At 33.2% G+C, this 25,117-nt stretch overlaps 1 protein-coding gene across 6 annotated transcripts in view; it reads left to right on the forward strand.

The window, feature by feature from the left end:
- Positions 1–25,117, forward strand: part of LOC145686307 (uncharacterized) — a 1,046,376-nt gene that overhangs the window by 312,547 nt on the left and 708,712 nt on the right. For all 6 annotated transcript variants that reach the window (XM_081759457.1, XM_081759458.1, XM_081759455.1 and 3 more), the window contains one exon: positions 17,189–17,289. In XM_081759457.1, coding sequence (XP_081615583.1) covers positions 17,189–17,289 — 101 coding nt within the window. The remainder of the gene's footprint in view (positions 1–17,188; positions 17,290–25,117) is intronic.

Here is a 25,117-nt window from a genome sequence, read left to right on the forward strand (position 1 = left end):
ACATCACAATGGTCAAATGTCGAAAGGGATTATGCATAAGAAATAATAAATATTGAATGGTTGTAAAAATAATTTTTAATATTAAAAGTTAAATAAAATTGAATTACTCGCACGCAAATCGTGTTTAGACAATCAACACAAAAACGTTTTACCTACACCTGTATCGCCCTCCTATAATGCAACTAGATAGTTCGTTCGTTTATTATGGTTTAGGTTGAATGCTCTTTCCGATGAAATTTCAAATACGTATTAACAGTCCAGATAAAGAAGTATTTCGTCTTTTGAAAGTTCATGTATCGCTAATTTTGATACCAGCAGATAGTTCTAGGCAGCAAAATTAGTTATGTAATCTTGTGTTTCGTGAAAATTATGTTATCCACCACGCGTGGAATTGTTGCCTATCAAAATTGCACATGTGAGATTGAACCATGTAATACCATTTTGCAAACATCACCTGGTTCACTTTTCCAGTTTTAGTTATTGGCATAAGCATGCGAAGTCATCATCTGAGAAAAACAATCGTTATATTTGTTGGTCAATCTCAACCGCGGATAGTCTCAGCTTGTAAACAGAGGCTGCTTTCCTTAATTCTTTCGCACAGAGGGAGTTTCCACGTTTATTTCACCTCAGCATTTACTTAGTTTCTTCATTATGTTTAAATTTTTACATTAAATCTTAAAAAGGTTCCACGGTGGAAGACAGCAAAAACATTTATTCCAACAAGAGTCTTATACACTCATCTAATGGCCCTATAAATTTGAATGCAAGTGTATAAAGCTGTGATATTAAAAGTATGGTCTGTGGACCATAGCTAGTTCTTGAAATCTAGCCTTCTGGTCCTCTTAAACATTAGTCCCAAAAGAATTAAATAAAATTCATGTAACCTGTGTATCACATAGTATACTAAGAATCTCAACCAGTTATTGATACTACTGTAAGATTATAAAATATTCTTCATTGCCTTCAAAATAGTTCACGTCTGATGGGTGCATGGTTTTATCTTAGCCCGCCAAGCGGTTATTATGGTTCACACATAGCATGTAAGCAAGTTTTCTCAGGATTCTCACATTTCCTCCCTGAGAAATCAATGCATCTCAAGTAAGATTTTTATTGTTTCCAAGGAATCGCGAAGTAAATTAACCTTCAATAAACATTATATAATAATAATTATAAGGTATGATCATATCCTCATAATGATTCTATTGCAAGAGAAAGAAAGATCAAATTAAAATGCTTTATAGTCAGCTAAAACTAATTCAATATTTTGAAAGAATAAATATAACTGTTTCAAAGTTTAAATTTTTATTTGGTCAGTCATATCTTATTATATGCTTGTAGGGACATGAGTTTATTAATAAGGACATGAGAGTTCGTCAAATAGTAATGCTACAATTATAAAATGTTTTAAAATATCAAATACTATTTTCGATAAAGTGAATACGTTAATATCAAGTAATACTTTCGATAAAATCTACCGAAACCATATTTAGGAAGAAGTTAAATGTTAACTGAAAGCATGGAAATTGTACTATTATTCAATTCAAAATCTTTTGTCGTAAAATTCTATCGAGGTTTTAATATATATATATATATATATATATATATATATATATATATATATATATATATATATATACAACGATGATCGTCCTAGTTATACTGTACATTACTAAACATAGTAGCTTCCATACTATGAAGGAAGTCCTTTAGGTTAAGGGAGAGGTTAATTAAGCCAATGAATGAATGTTGTAGGAAATGGAATTACCAGGAAAAATATTATCCATCACCAAGTTCACTTGGTCGGTTTTGAATCACGAACATCAGAGAATGTCGTTCTGCACTGAGTCATCGTGCTCTCCTGCTTTTCCACATACTACATCATTCAGCTATAACCATGAATCTTTTTCTCATATCCGACTATACCTCACTGTGGGTCTACAAGTTTTCAAGAGGTTACCATACAACAGTTATTGCCAGGATCAAAAAGGTAAAGCGTCTGTAGTGTGTGTCAATACGTTATAAGTAGGTTTTCTACTGGTTGACTAACAAAAGAGTTGCGTTTGAGTTTCAAGTCCAAGGTAATTATTCACAGCAGTACAATCTTGTCCTACTACTATATAAAATGGAATACGTATTTCTCGTTATCACCTTAATAAGGAGAAGGGTTTTCCTGTATACTCTTATGCATTTCATAGACATTTTATCTTTTACCTCAAAGTATTGACCTCTCTAAGATTTATTCTTTTTAAAAAGCATATAGCAAGTAAGGGTCTGAACACTCTGAAATTTTTTTAAAGGGTGAGATCCAGCACTAACAGTCACTGTCTTTAAGCATCATTGAAGTAGCATTATTCTACTTTCAATAAAACGATAAGTAATTTTAAAGTATTGTCACCTATATCCTCAGCAAAATAGTACACTACCTTCTTTGTATAAGAAAAGAAACAGTACAAGGGTTGTGTAACATCAAATTTTCTACAGTATATTACGCATTTCTCTCCTACTGCAACCATAATTCTCTTAAAGAAGTGTTGAAATATTTGTTGGGTTATAAAGTTTTAAATGTGCTCCGGGTCCGATGAATCCCTCGCTTGGGTGCGCCCTTTAATCAGTTCATTCTGTATACAAGATTATATGTTGTTTTTTTCAATTAAAGTAACTGAGTAAACAAGAATTTTAAAATCTTCATATCATAAACTAAACACAATGTATCAACCTGAGTGACTCCCGTTCAATGGACAAATAGTTCATCATTCACTTAGGTTGGTAATGTCTGTAGAAAATCTAAAATAAAATATTAAATATTTTCAGTTTCCTACCACATTCTTCGAAACAAATATTTTGTCTTCTAATGCATTGCGTCTTAAACACCAGTTTCTTCATATAGCATACATAAACAAGTAAGATTACTCTTTGCTATAATCATTCATTCCTTAGTGAAATCAATAAACACTGAATTAAACTTTACATTAGGCATGACATTAGTTCCTTGGTTGAAAGGCAAATCACTAGTATGGGACTTTACGTGTTCAGATGCATTTGCGCATTGAAGTCTCCCTTTAGCTGTTATGAATGCTGGAGCTGTTGCTGGTCGTAGTGAAGTAGAAAAGCAAAAGAAATATAACAACCTCCTTGATAAATTTATTTTTGCTCCAATTGCCATCGAGACTAGTGCTGCTTGGGGATCTGCAAGCCTTGATTTTATTAGAGAAGTAGGCACACGCATTTCTATCGTTACTGGAGATAATCGTTCAACATCTTTCCTAATTCAACGCATATCTATTGCTATCCAATGTGGTAACATGTCGTCGGTTCTTGGCACCTTACCATATGGAAAAGAACTAGATTAGGAGTTTCTTCTATAACACAAAGGACAACCCTGAACATTTACAACTGGACGACATACTATACAAATAACCTGTAATATCATTGGATGGCGTAGGAAAGCAGACAGTAACACTAGATATGATGCCGTTGATAGTTGGTTTTCTACCCCTTCATTTGGTTCGACTATCGAAATGTATTTCCTACTGACTTAATTATTTTTCGCTATTATTTCATAAATTTACTTAACGCAAATGTTACAATTTTATTCAAATTATTGTATTTATCTGTTATTCTGTTAGCAATTATTGTTCCATTACTCATTTATGCCTGTTGTTATTTTATTTGAATGTCGAATAATTTTGAATTGTAATAAATGTTGCACGAAAATGTAAAAATATTATGTAATATAATCCCATACATAAAATTATGATATACAAGACGAGTAAATACGTATTTATGTAGAGAATAATAAACTAAATTGTTAAATTTTGAAATATAAAACTATACCATGTAACAATTAAAATTATGTTATTATAATTGTACAATTCCTATAATTAGTACAACTCTGAAGATAAACGCAGTTGCTGCGTTTGAAACGTCAATAAGATTATATTTCTAATTTCAATTTATTTCTTTTGTAAGAGAACAATACGTTACACTCAGTCGACAATAATTCCGTATTCTAGCTCTATTATTTACATTTGCTAGTTCAATGTTTGTAGCCTATTGAATTCTTAATGTCACAATACTGCGGACTAATTTATTGATAAAATAATATTTACAGTTGAAAGTTCAATTGCCTGTAACCCTTTGTAATTTCACAACTTACATCGAAGTATTTAGCCCTAATATATCAGGATAAAATATGTTCTTCTATTCATACACAATCGAATGCATATGTTACAGTGTCTCAGTGTTCATTTACAACATTAAATAATTGTTTATCTTTCTCGAAAAACATTTCTACTAATTCTTTGATATAACAATCACAGTCAGTAATATACTCATATACCAGATTAATTTTCCCCAGAACATAAGTGTTCTTAATATTACAACCCTTAAAATACATCTTTAAATAAAATTTAAAGGTTTTCTCCCTTATTTCACGTTTAATTAGAATCGTCCACATCTTTTCTAATAATTCGTAATCATACTGAATCAAACAGTTGTGTTCTTTTTCATTTTCATTATGTTCAGAACATGCTTCACATAATAATACTGAATTTGGTGTGTACTCTTTAAATAATTGCATAATACATGTATCACTAATACTTTCACTACAACACTCCCACTCATTAGGTTCCACTTCAAAACTGTTACTATTTGAAACACTTTCATCATCACTTTCCGGGAGTATTTCATCATTATATCTATTATAGCGTTAAAATAATGCACATCTTCTATTTCTTGTGATGGATATATTGTTTTCACTTTATCACGTAATTCATCTGGTAAATCGGGGTCAGACGAGTGAATTAACACTATACGTTTCTCGTTTTCACGTTGAATTTTTTTCTCTTGATGAAACATAACCAATCTCCTGCTAGTCGTTTTTTCTGCTTTTCAACAAAAACAAAACAAATACATTATTTTTTCAAGTGTGATACACCTATTTACATACGAGATAATATATACCTTCTCGTACCTACAATAGAAGCTTCTACGCATGTGTAAAACATTTTTCCCTTACATTTAATAAAGTGTTCTATGCATTCTCCGTCTTATATCACAATCAAATAATATTTTATTCTAATTTCCTGTTTAACAATATGTTTCAAGGCGATAAAAAATAAATCTTTCCCAAGAAAACAATTCGTTAATATGATATCACAAAGTATGCTCTATTATTTTCCAAATACACTCCATGAACTTACATTCCATTATTATAAAATACATAAATGTATAAGAGTAAAATATAAAATTACATATTTGTCTTATTGTTATTGGTAATATTGTTATTGCAATACGCGCGCGGATTTTTGTGACGTGGATAGTCGCGCGGGCTACCACTGTAGCCCATTTGTTTTTATTTTATTATGTTGCTTGCTTTGTTAATATTTCTGTCTTTCTTGTAGAGAATTCTTTTTATAAACTGTTTTAAGGGTTTTATACACAATTTGAGAAATATGTATTTTGAAAGCTATGTGTATATACAAAGAAGACCAACACCATTCATTTTTTCAAGAGTGATACAGGAATAAGACTGAAAATGTTATTTGTATTTATCAATAAATGGACCAATCTGGCGCATTTTAAACTTACCTTCATCTTAAACAGATGTTAGAATTCTTTAAAAATTAAGTATAATTTTTCAAAAAAAATTACAAATATTACAAATAAACATATTATCCATAAAACATATACCTTTTCAGCATAACGAGTTTTTGGTATCAAAGTTTGATTACGATTTTGCATAATTTTACATATGCTATTTACACTCATATATTTTTCCTTTTATGTTTCCGTATTATTGTCCTTCTAAGCATGTTCTGCACACAAGTGGTGAGTGGTCAAAGCACACTTTCCTTCAAGCATTGACCACTCATCAAAAGCATCAAAATGTCAATAAGGGCACGTACAATCTCGACTGTAAGTTTTGCATCACGGTTAAGTACAAATCTCAATCTAACACTGTCAATGTAAATTTGGTAAAATCAACCTTAAGTCTCAAAATGTTTGCATCTAAAAGCACTTCTAGATATTCAAGCTCCGACAACGCAGACCTACCCCCACCTTTAGGTCCTGGAAAACGAAATACAATATTATGAGCACGAGCGCAAATATTACGAGAAGGACTGACTTTTTTCCATTTGCGATTGTCTTTTACTACATAATAATTTACTTTAGAACTGTCTTTACAACTATTATCAACAGGTATCAGAGATTCCTGCCGCCCGGAATTCTCAGTCACATCTTCTGAATTTTCACTATTTCTGTGTGTGAAAAATGCATTTTTGCGGTCTCAAAATGTTAACTATTGGCATCTAGAAAACATTCCTAATCAGAATTGGCATTTTGCAAACTCATTCACCATCTGAGCAACACTCAAACTATAATAAAAAACTTTGACGTTTTGGAACACCCGTGACATCAATAGTCGCGCGGGCTACAGATGTAGCCCATGAAACATTCAAGCAGAATAGCAATGAGCTCCTTCCGATTTCACGTTTGACCACACACTAAACACGCAGAATGACATTTGATAGAAAGGCACACAGACACCCTTTGAGTTACCATCTTGAATTACTTTGCGGCAGGGAAAATAAAAACGCTGGACTACGATAGTAGCCCGCGCGCGTATTGGAGGGTTAACGTACTTTTGTACATTCTTCTTGTACATTTTACACCATATTACTATATTTCCCAAAGTCTTTCTTCAGTAAAATTTTAACTAATATAGGTCTATATTCAAAGTCAGACACAAGATCTTGGAAACGTTCAATAAAGTTCCATGTAGTCACAAACAGATATCCATGTTTTGTCTATAAATTGATAATAATTCTTTACGAACCTCAACTTTTGTTAAAATATCTATAGCTTTCCCTTCAAGCGATTCCGAATCAAACATCAAACAATCATGTTTTAACTGTCCACCTTCCATAAAACTGTAGGCAATACAGATACATACATCGTCTGGTTTCCTGTATATTATACACTCTTTTATACAATCCAATGATGTATGTTGTACAGTAGTGTTGTAAATAGAAAAAAAACGGTTCGTATTTTTTCAGAAATGTTCGCTTTTTTAAAAAAAAACATTGCCTCTCGTTTTTTTTCTAAATTTCGTTTTTTTAAATAGTCATTTGTAATGCATCTTACGTCATTTAAGTCTGAAGTATTTTTATGTAGGTGTAATTACCATAAAATTCAACATAAATTAAACACTAGATATTGATACGGTACAAATATTTTACAATTTATATGAGTAGCGTACCTACTAATAATCCCGGTTTCTGTACTGTTTCACCAATATCAACGAAGAAATAAAAGTATAAATGAACATTTGTTTTTTTCGTGAAAGTAGGCCTTTAATAAGTACAAAAATAATATCACGAACAGTATAAAATGCAAATAACTTGTCTAAAGGTAAAAACTAATGCTAATTTGCCTACTACTATTTTTCTGAATATCATATATAAATAATTTGTCGACTAGATATATGATATGCATTGCTGGCTCTACCATATGTGGAACACGTGCATTTGCACGGGGCTGCAATATCTGTCATAAGCATTTTATTTAAAATAAATATTTCTTGTTGGAGACAGACTTCATGATCATGGTAGCTAAATTTACTAAGCTGACCTTCTATTTGAATACTACATTCATAAATTATGTTTAGGTCGCATTAGTTTAAGTCACATGATCAGTGCTAAAGCAAATGATAAAATAAATCCCAGAATAAATAAATTGATTGTTGCCAAATACAGGAACTCAATTCTCGAACGCCTGTTCCCTTTGGTTAGTTATCAGAGTTCTGATATGAAAGCTTCTCTTGCCTTTGTCGTCAATAAGATCGTTATCATTGAAGGTGGAAACACTTTAATATATATATATATATATATATATATATATATATATATATATATATATATATATATATATATATATATATATAAGACAGATGTAGAAGGAAAATCAAGAAATAAAGGTAAAAGAGCTAGTCGCACTATAATTGCAAACTGATATGTTGAGATGGAAACTCGATATTGAATTCTATAAAAATGATTACCATCTTTCAGATATATTTGCTTTATCTTTCAGTAACATAATAGATTAATATTTAAAGAAAAAAACAGACACAACGATATTGTATTTGTAGTAAGTATTTAAGCCTTTCTGAGTGCAAGTGTAGTTTCCCTCCCTTTCGTTGTTCATGCTGGAGTAGCATACTTAAAATCGTGACTTTCAAGATTTGTTCTTTCTGGAGAAAGAGGGAAGCGGCAAATTACGTCATTGCACGGGCGACAAATTGCCTAGGGCCGGCTCGATGATATGTACACTCATGTCCAAAATGATTGTCGCATATCCATAACTGTCTTCTTGTAAGAATATAATTTGATAATGATTTTGCAGGTACTTTTAATACTGATGCTGTGTGTATAATCGGAAAATGCATGTTTGTGGTAAATTTCATAGGAAAAGAATTATAAATACGAAAATGAAAAAGAGTAAAACAAAATGTTGCTAAATGGACAAGAAAGTTTTATTTTCCTTTTATTGTTGTTATTTACTGCTGTTTTGACATGAAATTTGCCACATACATGTCTTTGCCGATTATACACATACTAACATTATAAGAAATACCAGGTGGATTCGTTATCAAATTATATTCCTACAACAACATATTTATAGACATGCGACAATAATTTTGGACATGACTGTACATACAAGACATGAATATAGGATAACATAATTTGAAGTAATGCAGAGTGTTTCAAAATGAATATTAGGGTTTTGAAACTTTGTAGTATCTATTACAATTAACTTACAATTATAAGCATTATCAAATTGAAAGAACAACTCAAACAGTTTTGTACACACGCATGCTATGCATTGTTTCCTCTGTCTGCCGTTAGAAAGAACAAGTACCAAAGATGGAGACTAAAGACCAGAAAGCTTTGTGTGTTTTAATTTTGCAAAGACTGAATCTGTATTTACAGTGCAACCGTCTGTGTGAATTGAATGTTTTGTGCAATATGGCAGAAAGTTTATGGGCCTTTCTCACCTGTTGACTCAATGTGTGCCATGTGACGAATGAAGCTCACATCGAACACTTGAAGCAAAAACTGTTTGGGGTGTTCTTTTATTTAATATATTGTTTATAATTGTGCGTAAAATGTAATAAGTACTACGAAGACTTCGTTCCCCGATATTCATTTTGAAACACCCTGCATTTCTCAGCATCAGTATTGGAACTAAGATGTAAAGAGGAGAGATTGTGATTGTTTACAACAACGATATTATTATTAGTCAAGACTATAATTACTACAACAACACAAGTTAGTAGTCAAAAAAATGTAATTAAGTGTACACTCGTAACCCTTTCGGACCCAGGTGGCCAAAGTGGCACATACGGGTGTGTCACTTTTTTAATCCTCTCCTGTATGGTCACTAATTAAGGTATCGGTATATATTTTTTTGCTAAATATGGTGTGTCCATAGTTTATCATTTTAGTTTCCTTTTCTTCTGTGTGTCGAATTTCCTTCTCAAATTTCACCCCAGTCAAAAATTCGAGAATTTCCGAATTTTCTTTATTACTTTTCCCCTGTAGCTTCATTCGTTGTAGAGAGACCTCCTTAAGACTTGTCAGGTAGATACGTCGGATGATACCTAATTGTTGACATCAATTGGACGGGCTTGCGCGCAGTGTTGCCAACTACGGAAATTAAAATCTCCTTAAATTTGGGCAAAAAATTCGAAATTTTTGTTACAAACCGTAACTATACGTCCGAATGCAAGTCAACTTACGCCAGTCGAACATTTGTCCTTACTGAACAAACTCGGGTACATCGTTACAGTGGGGTAATTAGGGGACGCACGAAAAATTCGGATTTAGGTTCTAACTCTTGATTTTCCCCTACTTTTTTGTTTATTGAAATATATCTTTGGTAATTAAAAGCATTGTTTCTTAAATATCGCCATGATACTTGTAGGATATATTAGTAATGTACCAGTGTTTATTTTAAGTAATGTAATTTTCGTCTGTCTGGTAGCAGTGTTGCCAGCTACGGAAAATTTTAATTCAAGATGTTAGGGGAAAATTACATGTTTTGTCTATTATATCCCTCTTGTTGGCTACATACGAACAAAAGTACCAGTATCTGATAGTCTTGTCTTTGCCCTTCACAACGCACTATAGAAAGTTTCAATAGGATAGTTAGGGGAAGAACAGTTGAGGTTTACACTAGACCTTGTTCTCTAAGTGGAAAGATAACTGTGAGTTTTTTAGGTAGACTGAAATATTTTTTAATGACCTGCTTACTTTGTTAGATATCGTCACAATACTTTTAGGGTATATTATAGGGATACCAAAGCTTCTTTTAAGATAGTTTGTGTGTGTTTGCTAGCACTGTTGCGAGCTACAGAAAATTTCAATTCCAGATTTTAGGGGGAAATTTTGGAAAAAATCCCTTTTTGTCTTAATTATTTCCCTCTTGTTGGCTACATTCGAACAAGCGTACCACTGTCTGAAAGCCTCGTCCTTAGCCTACACAGCGCACCATAAAAAGTTTCGGTAGAATAATTAGGGGAAGTACAGTTGAGGCTTATAATAAAGCATGTTCTGTAAATGGTAAGAAAATTGTGCATTTCTGAGTTAGAATAAGATTTTTTTAAAATATTTCATGCTTACTTTGTTAGATATCGCCATGATACTTGTAGAATATAGTCTTAGGGTACCAAGGTTTACTTTCATATAGTTTACGTCTGTTTTATGGCAGTGTTTCCAGCCAAAACAATTAATTTCCGATTTTAAGTGAAAAATTCGGCAAATTTCCCTTTCCCTCTATTATTTCCCTCTTGCTTGCTACGTTGGAACAAATGTACCACTACCTGAAAGCCTTCTCTTTAGCCTACAGAACGCACCATAAAAAGTTTCAATAGGATAATTAGAGAAGCTGTAGCCCCGGCATATCTGTTGATTTTTTCTTCTGAGGCGTAAAAAGTGTCAAAATTTCATGTGTATGGAAACAGAGAATTTTTTCTTTCTCTCTTTGAATGGAAGCCAGCGACTTCAGGTTTTCACTGTACCTTGTCAATGAACAAAAGAATTTTTAGGTGACTTAGACCCATATGGCAACAGTGGTGCTAGATACAAAAAATCTTGAAATTCGGTTAGGGATTTTTTGTAAATTTTCACTCCTACATTTCCCTCAGTAATTTCCCACCCGCTCGCAACACTGCAATGTAACGTACACCAAACAATAGCCACATTTCTTTTCTAAAAAACAAAGTCTTAACCATATCAATAGGGTAAATGGTTTTTGAGCAATAAGTCACTAACTGACAAAGTAGGAAAACGCCAAAAATGATCTGGGTCCGAAAGGAATAATCACACGATTTTGCTCGTATAGGTACAAGGAAACAAACGATTTGTAAGTTACGAGGGCTTCGACTCAATCTCTATTGATTATTTCAATAATCTTCAACATAAATCAATAAATAATAGCTGTCAGAAAAAAAACAGACATTTGAAAAAAACATGAAATAGAATGATGTTTTTTATTGAAAAAAACTTCACAGAAAAAACCGTTTTTTTACAACACTATTGTACAGTACACTCACATTGTAACTTCAAAAGTTCTACTAACTCCCAATTCTGCACCGAGAAATTACTCACTGTTGGTGAAGGTGTAGGGGGATATTCTTCCTTTTTATGATACGCGCACAATACATCAAGTGACGGAATAACTTCTGTTTCCAGTGGCGGAGTTTGCGGACACACCACCGGTTGAAATGTTCCCGATAAAGACGTCAATACATCCAAGTTGGCCGGCGTAACTTCTGTTTCCAGTGGCGGAGATCGCAGGCTCACCACCGGTTGGGATAAAAAAATATTGCCCCCTGCAAAAATGACGACTCTATAAAATCACTTTTACCTCTTGTACTAAGATTCAAAGGTTTCAGTCAATCCATGTTTTAAAACCAATCTATAACCCCTTTACCCTAAAACCACCGCTATATTTCAACAGCAAACAATTCACGAAAATAGATTTTATTCTCAAGTCTTTATAATAACTATATCAGTTTCTATTTTCTTCAGCACCTACAACAGCAAAAATGCAATTAGTTACTTAGCGTATTACAACTTTTCAAATTACAAGAATATAAAATATAATATTCAAAGAAGCAATAACGTTCCCAACTATATTGGCTTTACATGTAAGAAACACATATTCGACTCCCGGTGCGGATTCTACTGACTTCCTGTTCAATATAAGTTTGTTCTTACACAGTAAAATTTATAACATTTATAACTGAAAAGTCCACAGTGCAAGCATAAAAAGGATTACCGTAAGATTCTCCAGATGGAAAACCCCTGCGTCAATCCCGGGTGTCATGGCTCCCTGTCTAATATAACATGTACTTCCTTCTTAACATGTACTTTATAAATACCAGTTAAACGTCTTACACAATTTATAGCTAAATATAAGTAACAAAACCTGCTAAGCAAAAGGTTTATCGTAAGGTTTACCACGTGGGAGAGCCCTGGTTCGATTTCTGGCGCGGATTCTGCTGACTTCCTGTTGAATATATTTGTTCATACATAGTAACGTTTATATTATTTATCCGTTAAAACTCCGTACTGCAAGCAAAAGATTTTGCGTACGGTTCTCCACTTGAGAGAATTCTCATTCGAGTCCCGGTGCAATAAACAAAGTTGATTCCCTGTACCTTCATTTTACATTACACTATATCTTAGTTAATATATAATTACATATAAGTACACCGAACCATATGGTATTCAATGCCGGAAAATGTGCAATCACTTCCCCGTAAAAGACAAACACTTCCATCCCCTTATAATCAAGACAATTACAATATGTTTTTCGTGTATTTCATTTCCAATGTCCCTTTCCATATAAAATTAACAAGTTTAAAGGAAGAAAATAACAAAGCTAGTACTTACCAATGATTTTCTCTTCCAGTCTCTGGTAGTACTAAACTATTCCCTTCTTCACAAACTTAACACTTGCTCTTCATACGTTCTTCTTCGTATGTGTACTGTCCTGCAAATGAATCTATATTTATATAACTCTAGTAACCTTCAAAGAAACCTGGGAACTTCCTGAAGCTTTTCTCGTCCATTCCAACGACCAAAATTCCAGAATATTCTCCAACGACCAACATAAGCTGCCGTGTTAAATTTCATGCATATAAATGAATCAACAATATGTAAGCTTCTTATACCTGAGTGATCTGCATATTTCATTTTCTAAAGATCTTTTTTATATTCTGTTTGTTACATTAGTATTTCTTAACCAATCTAACAGCGGAAAACATTTATAATACGTGACATTTTCTTCCCATATACGTCCCCCATTAGCTTCGTAATTCATAGCTGCATATATTATCGTATTTCTTCTGTGTAATTTCGAAAATCATTAATATGCGGAGAAAGGTGTATCAGTTATTCAAACTGTCGACCACCCGTAAATATAACTCCAACATATCATTAAGAACTTTTTACAATATCAAAATATCGCCTCTCGTGAATATTTATGCGGGCGAAAACTGTCCCCACATCTACTGAGCCTATACCAAAAACTGCGAAAAGACTTGAAAATTATATGTTTTTCTTTAGGAAACATGTTAAGGGATTTGAGTGTGGAACTTCACCAGCCACGTTGCACGAATGTTATTCGGACCGACATGTCGAGTTCTGTGAGTAGTTTCTCATTCGGAACGAAGCTGGCAGATACTTCTGGAAACGAATTTTGTGGATAGATGATTTGCTATTCAAGATGAATATTCACGTGAACAGACGGAATTGTATTTATTGGGGTGATACAATACAAAAGGGACTCATACCTTTGGATGTGGGAGGAAGTTGTCATTACAGAAGTTGAAAATAACCTTGGTTAAAATCATTTAGTTCGCGTGGCAACACGATAGAGCTCCGCCTTAATTTTATGTTGGGAGCAATTTGTTGGATCAACGTTTCGATAAAGGCGTTGTTAGTCATTTTACGATGGGTAAGCCAGCTAGTTCATGTGACTTACGTCTTGCTACTTCTCTATGTAAGGTAAGTCAAAGGCCTTGTGTTTTCTGGGCATCCACAGTATTTGGATCACCAGAAACTGCTAATCGAACAATTATTTGAGAGATTGAATATCCCTGATCACCAGTTGAGTTACAGACACCTACATAATATCCTGTAGCGCCATCTTTCGCACTGATAACGGTGGCTACCCGCTGCGGCATGGACTCCAGAAGGCGCATGAAGTGTTGTTGTGGCACCTCAAATCATATCTGCTGCAAAGTCTCCCACAGAGTCCACGGGTTGATCGGAAACGGGTACACACCCGGAATGCGTATTTCCTTGGTTTCCCAGATGTATTCGATGAGATTGACGCTCGGTGACCATGATGGCCAGGGAAGTGTACCCAGAACACAGAAGTGCTCATCAAACTAGTCTGCTGCTATTCCTGAGCGGTCGGCCGGCTTATTGTCCTGGTGAAACATGAGGTCACCATTCGGAAGTTTCAGTTGCAGCGTTCACCTGTGCGGGACCGTGTCACACATGTTAGGGGTCCTTTTTTAGTCCATGTAAACATGACCCAGATAAGAATACCACCACCATTGGCTTGCACATTTCCCTGCTGGTACGATCTATCCATTATGTGTGTGTATTTGTGTGCGTGTGTGTGTCTTTGTGTGCAAAGTTTTCCCAGATTTTAACTATTTTTCACCTTTCGTTATACTCTTCTTTAAGAGTGGAGCCCTTTCGCAAATCGGGGTTTAGCTGAAGCATATACCTCATGGACCATTATAAGTTTGATTTTGGGAAATTTTTGTGGTGTCCCCTTCCGTGCTTATTTTTTTAAATCCAGCCCTGGCGTTAACGATTTCAGTTTAGGTGCTACAAGGAGCACATGATACATTGATAGAACTCTGTAACGCGGTTCCAAATTCCGCATCCTTTGTTAATCCACTTTATTCTTTATTACCGCTGTAATGTCATTTTCACTCTGAAAAATTAATGTTTATGTTTAAGCTAACACCGCTCAACATCAGCTCTGTTTCAAAGCGGTACACTAGGTCCAAGCTACCTTAACATTGACTACTTGAAATAACACATTAATGTGGTAATCATGCTGGGATACTCTTCTGTGTTAGAATTAAGTTGTTTTAATATCATAAATTTTGGAATGTAAACTTATTTGTTTTATTTTAATGACGTTACACATTCATGATTTCTGAAATAGGAGAATGGAAAGGACACTCGAGGATACAAATCACCACAGAACTAACCGGGGTACCATAAACCAATTCTGAATGACCCAATTTTATATAGATATGAAAGTGGCTTATGCGAGGAGAAGTCCGAATATGATGTTTCCTAATGCGTACTTTTTGTATTTTTGCATATAGAAAGTTGTTTCTTGGTCGAATTAAGTCTACACATTGGTTGTTTGTGGCAACATAATCGAATGTCATTGCCAAACATGTCCTGAATATAATGAGAATAAAGTGGCTGCTATGCTACCTATGTGAACACCAGAAAAGTTATGATCCGCTATTCATTTTTTTGGTCAAAACTACCAAACCAGTTCGAATTCGTAAGGAATTACAAATCTATGGCATAAATAAGACGGCGGCGTAGCGTGAGAATCAATGTTGTCGGGTATTCAATAGTGCTCAAGTGGGTATGCAAGATGAACAAAACAGCAAGGTATGTCCTACGACAGCATAAGTTCTCCGTATAATTGAAGAGTCTATACGGGCGAATCCCTGAGTTCAGGGCAGAATTGGTAGTGACTTAGTGTAGGACGTCGTCGACAAACGTTTATACAAAAAGTGTGTAGCAGGTGACTTGAGCTGACAGATGGCTTCAATAAAATTCATATGATTGCATCTCATTTACATCTCCGCTTTAATGAAATTGGAGAGAATTTCCAGAACCAAGGCATTCCTACAAACGAGACGTCAGTGTACGAGTATTGCTATAAATCGAAAGCACGGGCAACTGCATACAAGTATCGAAGATCTCCATCAATCATAAAATTCAAGATATCACTCATAATTGAAAATCTTTTGGGATTTCCATAATGTCCTCCTGGTGAACATTAGTGTCCCTAATCATACAGTGAATGCTGCTGGGAATCAGGCATGACTTTAGAAATTGAAGAGATCTCTTCACCGAAAAGAACCTTAACTGTTAAACAGCGCACCTTTCCTACACGATTCACGACTGCATAGATATTTGTGACAACAATATTTTGTAATAGTAGGCTAGGAATTTTTACAAGCCCACTTTACAGCCAGGATCTTGCCCTGCTGGATTTCCCAATTTTCTTCAGAAGTGGAAGGACGTCTGTGTGGCAAACGATTCACTTCATATAATAACGTCAAGCAAGCAGTCCAAACATGATTTCGTGATAAACATTGCTTCTTCTTTCAAAGGGATTTTCACAATTGCTTCAAGAAAGAAATAATAAAAGGCTGTATGAGCAACAACTTGATGTGGGATTTATATTTCATGACTTTCTCTCGTGTTATGTTTCAAATTTCAATTGTTACATCCTCAAAATAACCCTCATGCATCAGGGCTTCAAAGAAATTTGTTATTGTACCACGAAACTGGGGTATTGTTCAACAATATCGGAGACGTTGACAGATATTTATATTTTTTGAAAAGACTAGCAGATATTCATAAACAAAGTTAAACAACGCAAGTATGAATGTTAAGGAATTGAGATCGTGTATTCAAGGCAAAGTATTAAAGTTCCTTACTTGCAATTCCGAAAGTAACATTTTATGATGAGTTCAATTATAGGATTTTTCAAGAAATCTTGCTTTCGACTATAGTCGTGTGTTCCTTCTTCCTGCAATGCATGTTGCGCTAGAAAAACATTTTTTGATTAATTTTAAAACAAGTACATTATATTGTAAATTTCACTTAGTTCAGATTAATAAATATGTTTCTTTTAAATATTGGTACTGAATACAACTGGTAAATAATTAATATCATGTTAAATTTTACAGCTAGTAAATAATTAGGATGAAAGTATCAGAACTTGTGTCTTCGAGACAACTGTTAAATTGAAGATACAGAGAAAATAAAGTAGGATATCATTAGATACTAGATAAACTAACCTTTTATTACAAAATATAATATTAAATATATATTTCTAGTGGAACCTTACAAAAACGAAAAAGGGAGCAACTGTGCAAAGAAGAACAAAAGATGTCGGCAGTGCAATATTCTTTGAATTAATGGATACTTTGAATGCAACGTAAGTCAAGTTTTACTTCATAACATTAAATACCGATCATGTTGTAGCCATACGCAATAGGTCCGTAAAATTAAGTTAATATAGTTAAATTACTTAGCATGCGTTACAACATGGAAAATAAATTATATGTAACTAATGTTAGCAACCGTATTAATTATTTACAAACAACACGTAATATTCAGAAAGGAATATTCTCACATTCCTTTCAAAACTGCAGATAGGTGTGCTGATGGAAAAGCAATTAAATAAACGCAGAAGGAAAAAGATTTTTGATTGAATGTTGGTATAGATGGGATTATTATGTGTCAAATGTTTTCTCGGCTAGTGAGCAGAAAGTCGTCCAGGCAAACTATCTGGCGCACATCAGGCAAGCTGTTATATACTCGTGCAATTGAGCATAAACCCAGGGCCCAAACACCACTTATCAATATGTTGACTAACCAATCCGGAAAAGACAGGCAAGCGAGCACTATGCTCTGGCACTCTAGCCATATTGGGAGTGTTACCAGGACGGAATGCCATAGCAATGTAAGAATCACTACATTCATATATTTTTCACCCTGTTGGCCACCAAACTATTTTTCTTCATTATTGAATCAAAGCTTTTCCTGGAGAAATGAGACTTACAAACTAGCTTTGGTAATTTTAAATTACATTAGAGGTATTTGGGTTATGTGAGACTCGAAAAAAACATTATTTCCCTTCATAAAAACTAATTAAAAACTACATTAATCATACAATATAAAATAGTAATAATATAAAATAAAATTTAATTAATTAATACGTAAGTAGGTGAACCTGCACTCTCTACACATCACATACGAGCATTCACATACGAGTATAAATCTCCTTGTCATTCCTCACAGCATCTGTACATGTACCTGTACAAAAGTGAAAGACGTCTTGATGGAAATCGGCAAGGGGTACCTTGAAAGGGAGATTTTTCGATTATTTTTTCACCCCTCAACATCTCGGTCTCTCTCTGTTTTTTCAACATCTCGTTTGTAGGATTGAGTCTACTAGCAGTTGGAGTTTCTAATTCATGGATGATCAGTGTTTTCTTTCTTCTTGCATGCAATAAGTAATAAGCAAATACATTACATGCACAATCGATTATAATGTCAGTGATATATGGTGTTCAATGGGAAAACACTCCAAACAATAAAGATTCATCTTAGCCTGGGGAAGTGATTATCCTTCGTTTTTCATTATAATTTGGCCATGAAACAAACGCCAGAGAGATATACAACCCCTGCATACGACTACGACTATGCATCATAGGAAGCGATGCTTTACTTTTTAAAAATGTCAACACTTCTAGTGTACCCATAAAAAGTGTAACAAAGAAATAACTGCCACGTTTTTTAAATATTCAATTAGAACTGGAGAATCTACACAAAAGTTGAAATCCACCAGCGAAAACAGCACGTTTCTAGCACTTGTGGTTTTAATGATCTAATTGTCGAAAGAATTGGAGGCAAACATATGAACTTCTCTTTGGAGGAAAGCATATAAACCTAGCATTTTAATATATAGATTGTTCACAAGACGTTTAACAACATCGCAAGTAATGGGACATAGTTATCATTACCTATATTATCGAGATTAGAACTATTAAATAAAAGCAATTTAGAATTGAATTCAGATGTCAAAGTTACGACTCAGTTCAGGAGTAACCCTAAGTTAAGTCAGTTCGAATACCAATCTCATTAAGAAGTTAAAATCGAAGGAAATTCATTTCTGTATACAATTTTGGATAAGAATAAGTGATATGAAAATTTATTTCTATCCTTGCTCACTTGAACCTAAACTGAAAATATTTAATATCAAACAGTATCTGGTGTTACTTGAATTCCCCTTCACCACTGGTCCACTTCAGTTATCAAGTCATAAGTTAGAGCTACTTTAACCAAGAACGTTAGAAGTGAAGTCTGAACAGATAGTTTATAATTGAATTAAAACCAACTATCTATTAGTTAAAACAGAACTATATATTAGCCTAATTAACGTAATCCCTACATATACTGATTCCATTTAATCTAATTTCCATGTTCAAATTGTTGAAATTATTAGGTGTATTTGAATATTGTTTCGTTAATGAAAAATTCAGTGACAAATTTATTATCGCGAAATTTTTTTGAGATAACTTTCATCCTGCCAAGTTTCAACTTAATTCCCATATGCGAAATATTATACTACTGTTTAAGTCTGATATTGTGAGATTTTTTATTGTAATTTCTAAGATAAGTAATTTTCCATTAAATATTACAGAAATAGAACATCAAGATCCATTCTTTCACAGTCTCATTTCTAGCAGAAAAAGAAAATGCAAAAAATGAAATCAATATATCATCAAACAAACTATTCTGTTTTACAAAGGACCTCGTAGCGTGTTTAAAGCAAATATTATTTATATATTAAATCGGAAAGTTTATTCTTTAAAATCCTAATTTCGATCAATTCATAACAGAAAATCTTAGCTGCTTTAGCAAAGAAGCCTTTTGTTAAGAAAATATCTTCTTTACAAGTTGCAAATTTGAAAAAAAAAATAATAACGCAGAGGAAATTATTCCAAAAGCGATTATTATTCTGAACAAATCCTTAGAATTGAATAAATCGAAGAGCCAGAAGCTACAGAAAATTTATCTATCAGTTAGGCTTCTATCTGTCGTGAAGAATTGAAAGGGCTTTTCGAGGAGCAAACTTTGATGCGAAAAATTTGTATATTCTTGTTTTAAAAAATATTAAACTGCAATAAATCTCTAACAAGAGACTAAATGAATGGTGATTACGAGGGACGGTGGTAACTTCCAGGGAACCATGATATAAATCTGTGATGGAGGCAGTTTTTAGAAATGAAAATTCTTTTAAAATATTATTTTTATAATTCATATAAATATTTTGAGATTTAGTCTAATTTTTTTCAATTCAGGCTTCCTCCCAAGAAAATTAATGGTCATAGATACCACAATTCAATGTCAAATCCTAAGAACGCTTGGCTATGAGAGCAGAACTGGATCGATTTTCTGTAAAATGAGGAAAATGTGAGAAATACAACACAATGATACCTGCCCAAAACTAAGCTCAACTGTTGCAGGTTCAGATAGTTTCTTCGAAAACCATTAACGAACAGTGATATCTATTGTATACCTTCAGTGAAATCGTGAAGAAAATCAGCCATGTAACTGAAAGGAAACCAGCATTAATTTGAATCCAGAAATAAAAAAGAGCAATTTCTTAACTGTGTCGTATTTGCTGTCCGTGAACTCTAGCTTTAGAGCGTAAAACACTGAGACTAGATATATCACTACCAGTTACAGCGAAGTTTTAGCTATTTCTTCGATCAAACTTTTCAATGCTAATATTCACGAAAAACATTTTTCACTTTGAATAGATCGTTGGTCTTTTTTACTGGCTTAATTGCAATTGCTACCATCTTATTTAAGCGGGCGATTTATACATAACTACTTACATATATTAGTCCAGCGATGAAAACGAATTGCTTATAAAACATTTTACATACGATAAATAAAGAAGTGTAAAATTTGCGGAGGATTAAGACAATATCAAGAAATTTCCTAGAAATGGTAATGGTATGAGAGTAGCAGAGTTCGAATCTAGCATATCCCTGTTCGGGAATAGAAATTTATGAGTGTGTTGGGTTCGATTCTCGAGTGTTCCGTTGGAGATAAACTATCGATGACAATCCTGGCTTCGTATTCCTAACAACCTGTGAGGGAAAGTCATTTTATAATGGTATTGCAGTTCATATTCCTATAAGGGAACAATACACACTCACGGTCTCAAGATGAGAGTGCTTTGGGTAACCACAAGGATACTTGGTCGTGTGCCCAACGTCACTGACGGGTAAATCATACTATGATAGTAGAGATAGAATCAATAGTCTCAAAAAGAAAACTCGAGAGGAGCACCAAAGGTAAAAGTAGCACCGGATGGTTGCAGAGAGAGACCAATGTACCTTGCACTGCGCTACATTTAATGCATTGACACTATGACAAAATGAAGTGTTGAAACATGCATGCAGTATACGACAATACTTACCCTGTTAAACAATAAAACTAATAACACAATAAAATATGCACAATAGCACTATTAACGTGTCACTTGATTTAAAATTAACACACGCAATGGATATTTTTAACGTATATTTTAACTTTTGGGTAATCAGAAACACATTTGTATAATACAAACAAAATAAATTTTGATTAAGAAAATAGTGGCCCAAAAATACGATTTAGTCGAGCAGGAAACGGTGCCGGTAAGAAGGCATGAATGTCGCGATTTCGGAAATTCATGGAAATACGAAATAATTCTTGAAGACAAAACATGTATTCTTCTTTCCACAGTCACTTGGGAAATTAATTCCTTCAGGAAGATCCTTGGACGCTCTTTCGTTATTTTATGACGTTCGGCGTTACAGAAGTATAATTTGACCATTTGTTATTTAGATTACTAATAAATTTTAGCTTATAGTAGTATTTCCACATTTTACACAAATAATTTCAAAATTCAACAAATATTAGCCACTTTTAAAACGATTGAAGAATAACGTCTTTAGCGGCTCATTTTCAGGGCAAAACTCCTGGCGACTTTTCTATGTATTACGCCTTGTAGTCGCTCTGAAGGCATATGAATACACTAGTGAAATAAAATATAGTTCCCACACAACACTTAACTTTTAAGTAATTTCTTTGGTGATAAAATTTGCTTAATTGAATAACATCTTATCGGGAACATATTAATCACATTTAAACACACAATTACATACGTAATAACTGATTATTGTAAAAAAAATGCACATTATGACGTATAATCCACCACTGTATTCTGGCTTTGGAACTCAGCTTTGTGTAGGGGGAAGAAGAATGTTAAGCTGAGTTGAATTTTTTGTCCGTATTTGGTCGCACGAAGAGAAGAGTAGGTGGATGCACACACACACACACACACACACACACATAGAAATGTATGAACAAATGAGATTGCAGCATCTGATTTTCAAAGAATTTTTGGTTTGCTTCGCAGCAGTTCCAAGTAATCCTCTACGAATACGAAGGTTGATTGAGAAGTATATAACGATAATGTTATATATTGGTGGTCCGTTGATGGTATCCAAAAATTGACAACAATCCTGGTAAATCATTTCTTCAACACACACCTTTTTATAGTAAGGCATTCACAGTACTATTGGGTTGCCTATCCAGAGGTCCACACAGGTTTAAAGTTATTTTAAACTTATATACACTGAAGTATAACAATTCATATGTTCATTCGAAAACACGAAATCAAGAAAATTCGAACGACAATGGACGCGTGGGCCATTTCATTAATGTGTTTGAGTCTTTTTTTATTATCTATATTGGGGCCGCGGTGGCTCAGTGGTAGAGCGTTCACCTCTGGTGCTTGGGGTCCCGGGTTCGATCCCAGCCCCCGCCAAGTGAACTTTGTGGTGGACAAACACCGTGTGCGTGGGTTTTCTCGGGGTTCTCCCGTTTCCTCCCACTTTCTTCATTCCACCATTTCATTCGTTACTCATCATCACCGTCTCCTTTAGCCTAACCGGCATAACCGTGGGACGTAAAACTTAAAGATTTCATTTCATTATCTATATTTTCCTTTTGATTTTAATTACCTCATAATATGAATATATAAACACAATTTTTAATATTGAAATATAAACTAATTGTTATATGTAAAACAACATATTATTCAACACACGTGAATATTTAATGTAATCATTATATTCAATATTATAGTTTAACACTTGATCTAAATTGAATAGGTGCATAAGCATATTCAATGTAAATGTTATATCGAATATAAATGTTATATTCAATGCCATTTTACAACTAACAACACACAATCAAATATAATATAAACCAAATATATTATAATAATTTTAACTCTAATGGCAATACAACATGATATAGGGAAATAATATTTACTTATTCTGGAATAAAATAAGTAGCAGTACCAATATTTATATATTTTTTGATTATTCAGTAATACCGAATCTATCAAAAATGGTTCAAAATTACTATCATTTTACTTTTTAGAAAAGTAAGCGTACCTTTTGCTATTGAGTGCACAAAGAAATATTTATCATACATGACACAAACAGAATATGTGAAATATTGACACTATTCGTAAAAATTCCAAATTATATATTATTTTACATTCTAACATGATATATTTATTAAAAATGTTCAGTGTAGTTCAATATAACTAAAACATAACACATAATACGAATGACTGTATTATCATTCATGAAAATTACGAATTACAACACACATACATAAATATAACACTATAAGAAATAATATTTACATTTATTTAAAATGAAATATTACTAGGCTTACACGAAGTTGTCAAACTCGAAGTATGTATATAAATATACCGCCTGCGCAAAATATATAAGACTTTACCCCAATTATTCTATTTACTTTTCCCGTCCCCCGAAGCAAAGTGGAAAGGATAGAAAATAAGGTTGTAAATTAAAAATAATATAGAGGGGACAAATAAGAAAATTGCGTCTCCGACGCGTTAAAAAATGTTATTAAACCTACAATTTGGGAGGGAACTTTGCTTCCATGATTTCAAGTTTAACCTGTAGTGTATTTCGTATTAAACGAAAGGATTAACACAAAATATATGCAATAACAATTGCTAACAATTAGTGTATACGTATCTCACAATATATTAAATTATGTCAAAAAAATTTTCATTTTTGCTATTAAAACTAAATAACGCGCCAAGAAGGTGGGTACTAGCGTTAAATGAAGCTACAATAGCTTACCACACAAAACATTAAGTATCCTCAGCTGATTAGTATAATCCCAGAGGCATACCAATTGCATAAAGCAAATCACTTAACAAAACGTATTATTATTATATGTTACTATTTAATTGACGCATAGTTATTGTTTGGATATCAAAAAGGTTTACTCAATAATTTAAACTGTAATTATTTAAATTTATAATCAAATTCTTTCTCATCAGAATATTTGATTTTGTAATTTAACATATTTTTAATTTTGTAATATTGCAACACTGTAATGGGATATTTCTCTGTAGATTATCCACATCTTCACTTTTTAAATTCATATTAATTTTTTCCACTAAATTTGATATTATTTCCACTGCACAAATTCACTTCTGTACTCCAAAAAGACAATATATTCCTCAGTTTAGAAATAAAAATTTCACTATAGGTACAGTACAGTGAGAAAAATGGTATTACAGACGAATATGTAACACATATGTTTGAAATAACAAAATTCAAAACTAAGTGTAATAATATGCAGAACTTAAAAATAGTATTCATATTTTTTCTGAATTTATGAATTGCTAACACGATCATAACACATATTGTGAAAATGTTATTTATTTCAAATTAAAATTTACTTTATTTTAATTTTCAAAATTCTCGAAAATACTAGCAGTGTTACACAATATTTATAGTATGAAAAATAATCACTAACGATAAATGGGAGAATTTTATTCGTAAATTTCTTTAATATACCAAAGCATAATCCATAACATATTATTCATTGCCTGGTCAAATATATGGAAAATGGGTAAACCGGCTATATAATACATCGTTCACCCAATTCTTCAATATAATCAACCACTGTCTTCTGGCTTCGAAATACAACTTTGGGTAGGGGGAGAAGAATGTTAAGCTGAGTTGAATTTTTTGTCCGTATTTGGTCGCACGAAGAGGAGAGCAGGTGGATGCACACACACACACACACACATATATATATATATATATATATATATATATATATATATATATATATATATAAAT

Source organism: Thermobia domestica, chromosome 5, assembly GCF_964235325.1.
Source record: "Thermobia domestica chromosome 5, izTheDome1.hap1.1, whole genome shotgun sequence".
NCBI classification, from domain to species: Eukaryota; Metazoa; Arthropoda; class Insecta; order Zygentoma; family Lepismatidae; genus Thermobia; species Thermobia domestica.